At 42.3% G+C, this 10,554-nt stretch overlaps 1 protein-coding gene across 1 annotated transcript; it reads right to left on the reverse strand.

Moving 5' to 3' along the window:
• Nucleotides 1-3,276: 3,276 nt before the first annotated feature.
• Nucleotides 3,277-9,355, reverse strand: spry4 (sprouty homolog 4 (Drosophila)). The gene is made up of 2 exons (XM_033978228.2): nt 9,016-9,355; nt 3,277-7,022 (listed from the first exon to the last, which is right to left on the reverse strand). The coding sequence occupies exon 2, from the start codon at nt 6,975-6,977 to the stop codon at nt 5,907-5,909; it is 1,071 nt and encodes a 356-aa protein (XP_033834119.1). The 5' UTR covers nt 6,978-7,022; nt 9,016-9,355; the 3' UTR covers nt 3,277-5,906.
• Between the last annotated feature and the right edge of the window lie 1,199 nt (nt 9,356-10,554).

Consider the following 10,554-nt stretch of genomic DNA (forward strand, 5'->3'; position numbering starts at 1 on the left):
TGTTTTATAGAGGTCTATCTATTCAGCCACAGGAAGGACCGTCAGGAAGCCCAAACAACTACAGCCTGTAAATATTCTCGTAAAACGCCATCAACAGCTCGCCACTTTTTAGGCTAATGACAAAAGAATCTAAGGAAATATGGGAAAGATTGTTATGGAAAAGTGTTGGATTGGTTTAAATATGATGGATTACACTACTCGTTTTGTGTATTTAGAGGTTATATTTCAGATTTGACTGAAAATCTTGCCTTGTTTTTGCGAATTTAATGATATGCACAGTGTTTGGATGGGGTTTTGTGTATTGATGTCTTATAGGAGGGTTATTTTTAAAGCTCAGTACTACTTCCTGTCATTTTCAACCATGTAATCTATTTTAAACGTGTGTGTTTTGTACTGGAATTATGTTTAAATTTGACAGTGTTTGCACCTTTGTCTTAAAATCTAGAACCGAATTAGAAGTAGTAGCCTATTAATTAGTAGTAGGCCTAGAAGTAGCAGCCTAAAGTAGTAGTAATAGCAATAGTAGTTGTAGTAGTTATAGGGGTAATGGTAGAGAAAGAAGCCTATATCAAAAAAACATAGGTAACTATTTATTTACTTTGACCTATTTTGACAGTAGTAGTAGTAGTAGTAGTAGTAGTAGTAGTAGTAGTAGTAGTAGTAGTAGTAGTAGTAATGGTGTAGTTGTAGAGGTAATGGTAGTGATGGAAGTTTGAATTGGTGGTTCATCTTTGACAGTAGTACTAGTAGTAGCCTAGACGTTGTAGTTGTTGTTGTAGTTGTTGTTGACATAGTGGTAGTAGAGGAGGTTTGATTTAGTTGTTCATCTTTAACAGTAGTAGTAGTAGTAGTAGTAGTAGTAGTAGTAGTAGTAGTAGTAGTAGTAGTTGTCAGGGTAATGGTAGTAGAGGAAGTTTGATTTAGTTGTTCATCTATATCAGGGGCGTCAAACTCATTTTCACAAAGGGCCACATCAACAAAATGGTTGCTCTCAAAGGGCCTGATGTAACTTTAAGACAGTATAAATGTAACTAAATGTAATGTAAAATAAATGCAACTACTTTTAATCTTGTTAATTAACCATTTCTATATTTATTACTATTCAAATTACAAATATTACATATGGATTTGCATAGACATGAAAAAAATGTCTGTGTAACGGTGTATCTCCTGATAAACTCATATTTTAAGACAGTCATACCGTTTAATTTACTTTGTCGCGGGCCACATAAAATGACGTGGCGAGCCACATTTGGCACATGGGCCTTGAGTTTGACACATGTGATCTATAGCCTATATCAGAAAAACATAGGTAACTATTTATTTACTTGGACATGTTTTGACAGTAGTAGTAGTAGTTGTGGTTGTAGTTGTATTTGTAGTTGTTGTAGCAGTAGCTGTAGTAGTATTTATAGCAGTACTAGTAGTAATAGTAGCAGGGGTAATGATAGTGAGTGGAAGAAGTTTGATTTACTTGTTCATCTATAGCCTATATCAGAAAACATAGGTAACTATTTATTTACTTTGACTTATTTTGACAGTAGTAGTAGTAGTAGCCTAGTAGTAGTTGTAGTCGTAGTATTGGTAATAAGAGCTACTTTTACGCCATCCATTACTTCCCACCTTTTGGCCACGTTAGCCAACTATATTATTATTTTTTTTACCTTTATCCTTAACCATTTCACACCTTACTCAAGTTCAGTCAGATAACACACCTTTGACGTACTGTATTCCCCGCTGTAGTACACCAGCACAGTGAAGTACTGCGTCGCCTACTTCTTCTACGGTCATTCTAATGTTTGGGTGTAGCGCAGATCTTAAGCCGCTGTTATAAACGACACCAGTGAAAGACAGCTGTTTCCGTGCGTTTGGGTTTTAGGGTCTGTACGGCACCATAAGGACCAAGTGTTATGGCTCTGTCCACACCACTGTTTCCTACGTAAAAACATGCCCTTTGACCTTTTGCACCGTTATACTAAATGTCATTTCCAGCCTCATTGACAACAGTTAAGTCAATAATATGGTATTGTCAATTATAACGGTTCACGGTAGCAGCTAATCTGATGTTTTGGGTAAGATACTGGACCGTGTACTTCTGTTTGATTCATGTACAGGGCCGGTCCTAGCGTTCAGGGGGCCCTAGGCTGAATTTGGCACTGGGGCCCCCCGACAGCGAATGCCTCCTCATCACTTTGACCAGTTGTATTTGTGTTTTTATGAGCAACATCAGACTGAAAACATCCACAACTGCTATAGTGACAAGAATAGTACACAAATATATAAGGGGGGCCAAGATTTTTTTTTAATTCGAGACGTTTTTTCTTCATTTCTGCTGGATTTTAATGTGTTCCCGTTGGCGACAGCGGCTTAAATTTACATTATGTCGGGTCCTTGCATCGGTGTAAACACATAGCTGTCCTCACCTCTGCTCGACTCAAAAACAAATATAGCAGCAGCAGATATTTTTTCTATTTTTTATCTTTTTTGATGTTTTAGATGGATATTTAGGCTGCTGTAAACACACGAGCCCTGTGTCGAATAAAACTTTATATATTATATTATTTTCAACATAAATGTATGAGCTCTTGGGGGCCCCCTGCTGGCCTGGAGGCACTAAACAGCTGCTTAATCTGCTTATAGGCTGAACCGGCCCTGCTCATATGATTTTGAGGTAGCTCTACTTTTACTTGAGTGCAGTTTTTGGATACTTTGACCTACCTCTGTCAGTATGTTTAGATATACTGTGTAGGCTTAGAGCAGGGGTGTCAAACGCATTTTCACCGAGGGCCACGTCACCAAACTGGCTGCTCTCAAAGGGCCAAATGTAGAATAAATCTAATTTTTTTACTTATTAATTAACTGTTTCTGTATTTATTACTTATTCAAGTTACAAATATTGCATATACATTTGCCTGGATGTAAAAATATGTCTGTGTAACTGTGTATCTCCTGATAAATTGAGATTTTAAGACCATCATACCTTTTGATTTACCCTGTCGAGGGCCACATAAAATGATGCGGGGGGCCACATTTTGCCCACGGGCCTTGAGTTTGACACATGTGGCCTACAGTAACATGTTTTACACACTGCAGTAAGTTTCAGATACCGTCTATTTTTCAGTTTTTTTACCTGTTTTATTCCACCTATAATATACAAAAGTACTTCTACTGTCAGTAAAACTATACGTGTGCATGATCTGATGTTGCGTACTACAGTCATAAAGTACTTCAAATACTTTACACACCCACAGAATTGAAGACACAAGCCAGAGAGAGTAATATTTAACAATATATATTTCCATTGTCAATGTACATTCCATTTTGACATAAGCTTTCTTCACAAACAAAAAGTTGGCATCTAAATAAATACTATATAAAATAGAACTTCAAAATAAATATATCTATAAAGGGAACCTTTTATATGAGAGATTTTTTTTTTTTTACCATTTTGTTCTATCTAAACCAACAAAAGCACAGATTTCTGTATCCCCCCCCGAACATCAACATCTGCAAAACGCAAAAATATAGGAATGGAGTAGCACTGTCCATGAAACGTTTGTGTAAGTCATAGCATTTTTGAAAAGACTCGCTAAAGTATAAAGCTAACGTAAGCACACTTTTGGAGGGCGATAATAATAAAAACGATTGGTGAGAGTTATGGCACCCAAAACAGCTGAAGAAGACATGAGCAGAGAGAGAAAGAGAGAGACAGAGGGGGGGAAAGAGAGCGATTTGCCTCTTCTTTCACTTCCTCCCTCTTTCTGGTATGACAAGTTTATGCACCGCAGCTGTGTTTGTCAATCAAAAGGCCGGGCTGTTTGCGGCGGACCATTTTGTACTGACGGAAAGAGAGAGAGAGAGAGAGAGAGAGAGACGGAGAGAGGTAAGAGCAGGAAATGGGCGATCCGGACAGAGCAGATTGTGTTCCCTGTGTGAATTCAACGCGCCCAGTCTCCAGAACGCAGGAAAGAATTAGCTTAGCCTCTCGACTGCTAATGAGCCATGGATAGTGTAAAAAATGTGTTTTCTTTTTTCTTATTGCAGAAGGACACTCTTTTCTGAACCAAGTGCTCGTGACAGAAAGCATTGATCCCCTTTCCGCCTTTCCGAACCCCCGCCCGCCCTCCCCCCAAAATATAAATCTAATATATTCTCTATATACTCTTGAATCGTAGTTATAATGTACCATGCAATCTTTCAAGGGACATTTAAAAGTCTCTTCTAAAGAAACACAAATGTTGTGAAACTATTTACAAGCAAAGAACATTTCACCTGCATAGCTCTAGTTCTAAATATATTGTCAAAACATTTGTGATTTTTGCTCCACCGTCGCACACACCGTCTCCTAAGTCATTTTTGGCACCTTTCTTCTCGGACTTGTACATTCAAGACAAAGGACAGTGTATTTTCTAGCCGTTTTATAGTGAATGATATTAGCGTTGTGCGACTAGACAAATATGAAAAAAGAAGTGTGGGGTTTGGGGGTTGCCGGAAAAGACTCCCCGTTATCTCCATTTTGGTGCGAAACGACTGTGACCACTCGAGACAAGCTACTACTACTACTGTACTACCGCTTAGCTTTTCCTTTGGCAACGTCCTGTCCGGGAGCTCAACGCAAGCCACATAAAAATAGACTTTGAGAATAAAAAGATTTCGACTAACGCAGCGATGCAGCATAACGACTAGACAGACATGAAGAAGACACTTGTGTGCGCGTGAGGGTGTGGGCGAGATGACGAGGGGGAGGGGCCCCACGGCTAAATGTAGCGCGGGGGCCGAACGTAACATGAGAAAGCTGAGGTGGTTAATAATACTGTGCTTTAGTTCATCCGTCATAAGGGGTCTTCCTAAAAAAAGGTTGTGCAAGTGGCAGGTTGATTTCTGACTAAGGCTGACGAGATACCAACATTGTTTTTTGTTTGTTTTTCACGCACTTGCTAGAAAATAAAGTAAAACTGGCCTCTTCTAACTTAGCTTACTCGATTTAAATGATTCACTATTGCCTTTCGCGTCCCTAAATGTTTCTTTGCCCACATGTGCAAAGAGGAAGTAGACTAAAGGCCTGTAGGCAGTTGTAAAACCAGCATGCTATCGGCCAGACGGTAACAGTCCCTGAGAAGATCGGGTGAACTTTATACAATTCTCTACGACACATGGACTCCTAGCACAGGTGGGTAACCATTAGACTAAAGCATGCAGGTTGTGACATGCATTACCTCAGAGGTGAATTGTGAACAGCATTCGCAGTCTGTTCAGGAGGAATTTACCTCTTAAACTCGCTATAAAGTGATTATGTCTCTGATCTGCTTCCACAACTCAATGGGGAAAATTACTATTATTTCAAAGTCTCGACGTGTTTGTTTTTACAGCTCCTCCATGGAGATAAAATGTTAGCAAGCTAGCATCTTTAAACTGGAAGAGGAAGCATGGCGACGCTAAGTGATGGTGATGGTCATAATAGAGGAGAGAGAGTGAGTAAAGTGGTGCTTTTACTCCTCCGAGGACTATCATAAACCACGTGTGAAGGGAATCAGGCGCAGACAGAGGGGCAGCGGCCTGTGCTTCTGGGGCAGGGAAGTTTACAGATATTAGACCATTCGGGTTAGTTTACCTTTACAAAATTAGCTGAGAAAATACAGAGCAGCAGAGAGGTACAATGACTTTGTGCCTTCAGCCATCTTTTGCAAAACAAACCAACTCCAGTTCCACAATCTAGTCCCAACGGCCTGTTACTCCGGACCGCTCCTGATCATCCACCCATTAAAATAAGGCCAAGAGCCACTAAGTACCGTAGTTTTACAGTCACGTTCCAGCAGATACACGGGGTCATACGAGATTGTTTAGATTGTCCTATCCATAGAACAAGCAAGCGCTGCATGGTCCAGTTCAAAGACTTTGGTCCACTATCATGACCCCGGCTGCTTCTCTATTGTCCCGATCTTTGCTTCCACACTTTTACAAACATTGGTGGGACCTTGTAAGTTCTTGCAGCGGCAGCCCGGTCTGCTCACCTTGTCATAACACTTCTGTCCCAGTTTGGCCAGTCCCACAGCGGGCAGGTAGCAGACCAGGCAGGGCAGGACGAAGGAGAGCGCCGTCATGAAGGACCAGCGGGCGCAGCAGTGAGCCTGTGAACAAGAACAAGGTTTGTCCGCACACGAGCCTTCATCGTCCTCATCCTCGGTGCAGTGGTAGAAGATTCCCTTAACCAGACACATGCATGTGGCTGTGTCGACCAGGCTCTGGGCGGAGCACAGACACTCCTGGTTACACACCCAGCAGGAGGGCAGGGTCCGCGGCAGCGTGCATTCTGTGCAGCGGCACTTTCCACAGGCTTCACAGACCACCAGGTGCTTCTTCTCCGCAGGAGAGGAGGGGATAAGAGACAGTGTGTGCTGGCCAATCGTGGGACACGCCCCTCCACCAGATACCTGGGCAGACTTGAGGTCCAGAGATTTGGAGGTGCAGGAAGAGCTGAGGGCTTTAGACTCAGAGGAAGAGAAGCAGCCGGGGCTGCGGCTGACCGTGTTAACTGTACTGGGTTGGAGGTTTGGATGGTGGTCTACCACAGGGGTGGGGGCAGCATGGTCTAGCAGCCTCTGGTCTGAAGAAGTGCTGCTACTGCTGCTGATGGAGCTGGGCCTCCCGCTGAAGGTGATCCAGGGGTGAGTGGTGCTGTCCTGGTGCAGGTGGGACTGTTGGTGGTTGTGATGGAGGTTGTGGTTGGCTCCCAGAAAGTTCTCTTGACCCTGTCCCACCCACGTGACCCTGCGAGGAGCCTTTTGACTGGGGGGCTGCTGAGACACCACGGCCGGGCTGTCGATGTAGTCGTTCTCCACATGGGTGGACTTGATCTTGTCCAGAGGGTAGATGGTGAGGTGCTGCAGGCGCCCATAGGGCACTCGGCTGTCCAGCAGAGGCTGGGACATGAGCGAGGAGGACACCCCCGGGATGTGCTGCGGGACCCTGGACTCCATGTGTGGGCTGCGGCCGGGCACGTCTCTCTACAGCAGCATCCAACACTGCAGAGACAAAGGGTTATTAATAGGACAATCCTATTAGAGCTATCGATCCTTTACACTGGATCTGCCTATTTCTCACGACACAACAGCCACACAACAGCCACACAACAGCCACACAACAGCCACACAACAGCCACACAACAGCCACACAACAGCCACACAACAGCCACACAACAGCCACACAACAGTCACACAACAGTCACACAAGACACAGTGTGTGTTGTATGTACAGCTGCTCCAAGAGTGACTTAGAGCTGCATATAAATAAAATAACATTTACATTAGGCACAGAGCACTGGGTTTTACTTGATAAACAGCCAATTTTGCAACATTAAAACCTCAAGACTTTCCTTAATAGTTTAGAGAAACCAAAAGCAACATAAAATCAGCAGAAATCAGCAGCTTTGTCTCCAAAATTATAAACAACAATTTAAAAAAGGCATGATTTTTGACTGAAAACCTTCTGCATTTGAAACCTCCTCCATTTTAAGTTTGACATTAGAACAATGGAAGTTGGGCTCTCGTCGCCTCTTTGGGAGCACCACGGAGCGGGGCTTGCATGCAAAAGACCCAGAGATGCAAACGGGGCAAAGCAAAGAGGAAAAGAGGTTGCCAAAGGGGATTTTAACAAAGACTCTGGTGAGGTCAAGGAAAGTCTTTTGTATGGGGCACCACTTTGATGGGTCAGTTATTAACTGCTCTATTTATGTGATATGTAATTAGTAATATACATTTAAAACAGACTATTAGTAAGAACGAGAACCTAAATAAGAAGCAGAGGGTTTTGTGAATGAACCGGTGAAGGAGCCGCAGCAGTTTTTATGAATGGAGGCTGATGGCTGACTCGGTGTTGCAAGTATGAATCAGAGGAGCTCTCGTCATTATGAGCCTCATTGAAAAAAAAAATCAATTTTTATCAATGGGCGCCCGTCCGCGTGCGCAGACCTAACCTACTTCACAAAAAAAAACCCTCAAGATTATCAGAGGAAGCGTCATTTCCACTGACCCACATGTCCTGAGTGTATAGTTACATTAGAATAAATATAGCTCCACTGATTAGTCTGTTTCACCCCCTCGCCCTGGTCTTATTTTGGACACTGTGCTTCATTTTGGACATTTGGTCTTGGATGTCCAGGTCAGATGAGATGATTAGTGCTTTTCTGACAGTATTATTACCACGGTAACCAAACCAGGCTCTTAATCTGAGCTGTTTTGAGTCTGATTTCTGTCGTTTTTGGTGCGTAAAAACCTGTTGCGACACTACTGCTGCTGCTGCTGCTGCTGCTGCTGCTGGCACTGATTCCGCCGTGCTTGTGTCTAATCTCGACCATTATATGAGCTTCCAAGCCGGAACTGTGGACGTATGTGCGTGCGTGAGCGTGGCTGCTGCTGTATGTATGTGTGTGTGTGCGCGCGCGTCCCTCCCTGCCTTCAATATGTGAATGGACTGAGTCATAAAAACACGGAGGCGGCCGCACAGTCAAACAGCGTGTTTATATAGATCCTGCGGCCGTGGATTGAAGCATTACCCCCAGTCTGTGCCGTGGAAAGCGTCTGGAAACGTCTGGTACAGTGTGTGCCCCCTGAGCCAAGCGCTGGGTTAGTTTTATTTTAGCGACATTTGGCTGCGTGCGTACTGCGTAACCGCTTCAACACAGTCATATCACAAACCAGAGCTGTGAAACACTCCGACACCTCGCTGTAAAACGCATGAAACGTGCCACAGAGTTCGCTTTTAAAACGCCATTAAAGTGGTTAAGTCGCTTCGTGGCGCTTTTTAAACGCGCTCACGGCGAGAAAATATGACACTCCAGGTCCAGGAATCTGCCTCCCGAGCGAAATACTAACACATGCTTCAAAAATCAAACATATGCAGCCCGTTTATGGATCTGACAGTGATCTGCGAGCAAAATGTCAGGTTGTTAAGTCGTGTGCAGCTGCTAGAAACACGAAACAATGTTAAAAACGACACGAAAATAATGCGCTTACTGACCGATTCAGGGTAAAACGGCCATCTCTCCGTGGTTCTCGCGTTATAGTCCAGTCCAGGGGAGGAATAGCTCCACAGTAAACCGTGTAAAGTCCAAATGTTTGAAGGATTTAAAGGCCGTGGGCAGCGGAGAGCACTGTCTTCTTCTCCTCTCCTGTGCGTAAAAGGCAACTGACTGCGGTCGTGGACGCAGCGCTGCTTTGGATCTTGATGTTGCAACCAGCTCCACGGAAAGGGGGAGGGCCGTGGCTTTTTATGAATGGGAGGGAGAGACGGGGCAGAGGGACGGCGCTGCTGCTCGCTCTGTGTCTCTGCGTGAGCTCCTTGTGAATGGCAGAGACTCGGGAGGTGCTCAAATGCAGAGGTTACATTTTTATGAATGGGGAGGACTCCGAATGGGATTGCGCATGCGCCATGTGGAGATTTTTATGAATGGGGAAAGAAATGGCGAATGAGGCTTGTGTGGAGAGAGAGAGAGACAGAGAGTGGGAGAAGGGGGAGAAAAAGAGGAGGAAGAGGAGGAGGAGGGGGCTTTTTTTGGTCACAAGGGCAAAGTCAGGACTGATTTACATAAAACTACAGATATTGTCTCCGTGATGGCGCTGTGCTTCTTGCGTAATAGACAGTCGTGAGTGGGCGAAGAGCGCGGTGGATTTATGCTGTTGTTAGGTTCAAGAATAGAAATGAGTCCACCAAAACACAAAAGATAGGCTTGAAATGAAATAGATAAGCAGAGAAATACACATAGAAATAGAAAGATTGAGTGTAGATGAATAGACACAGACTAGAATGTGTTTTATCTAATGGTGTTTTATCAAAAATATGACTAGTCTGTGTAAAGGGGAACTCTTATTTAGTGGTGGAAAGAGTCCTGCAGATGTGTACTCAAGTTAAAGTACAGTTGCATGGCGAAAAATGGATTTATAGGAGCTGCTTCCATGAATGTGCTTCGGTGAAAGTAAAAAGTACACATGAAAAATACTAGTACAAGCTCATTTTTAACAGATTTTTCCCCAATAGAGTTTTTACTGACGTTACATCTGAACTAAGGAAGATATTTTATATGTTGATGATATGTTTTTGTATCTTTATTTATTTATTTAATTTTTTTTCTCTTCTTTCTTCCCATCTATATTCTTTGTACCTACCTTCCATTTAATATGTTGGTTTTTTTTTGTATCATTATTTATTTATTTTTTATTTATTTATTTTATTATCATTATTTTATTTCTCTTCTTTCTTCCCATCTATATTCTCCATACCTACCTTCCATTTTATATGTGGACGATATGTTTTTGTATCAATATTTGTATTTAATTTTATTTTAATTTAATTTATTTATATATGTATTTATTTATTTATTTATTCTTATTTTTTTATTATCATTATTTTATTTTTCTTCTTTCTTGCCATCTATATTCTCTATACCTACCTTCCATTTTATATATTGATGATATGTTTTTGCATCATTTATTTATTTTATTTTATTTTATTTTATTTTATTTATTTATTTATTTATTTATTTATTTATTCTTTTTTTCC

Source organism: Periophthalmus magnuspinnatus, chromosome 14 (genome assembly GCF_009829125.3).
Source record: "Periophthalmus magnuspinnatus isolate fPerMag1 chromosome 14, fPerMag1.2.pri, whole genome shotgun sequence".
NCBI classification, from domain to species: Eukaryota; Metazoa; Chordata; class Actinopteri; order Gobiiformes; family Gobiidae; genus Periophthalmus; species Periophthalmus magnuspinnatus.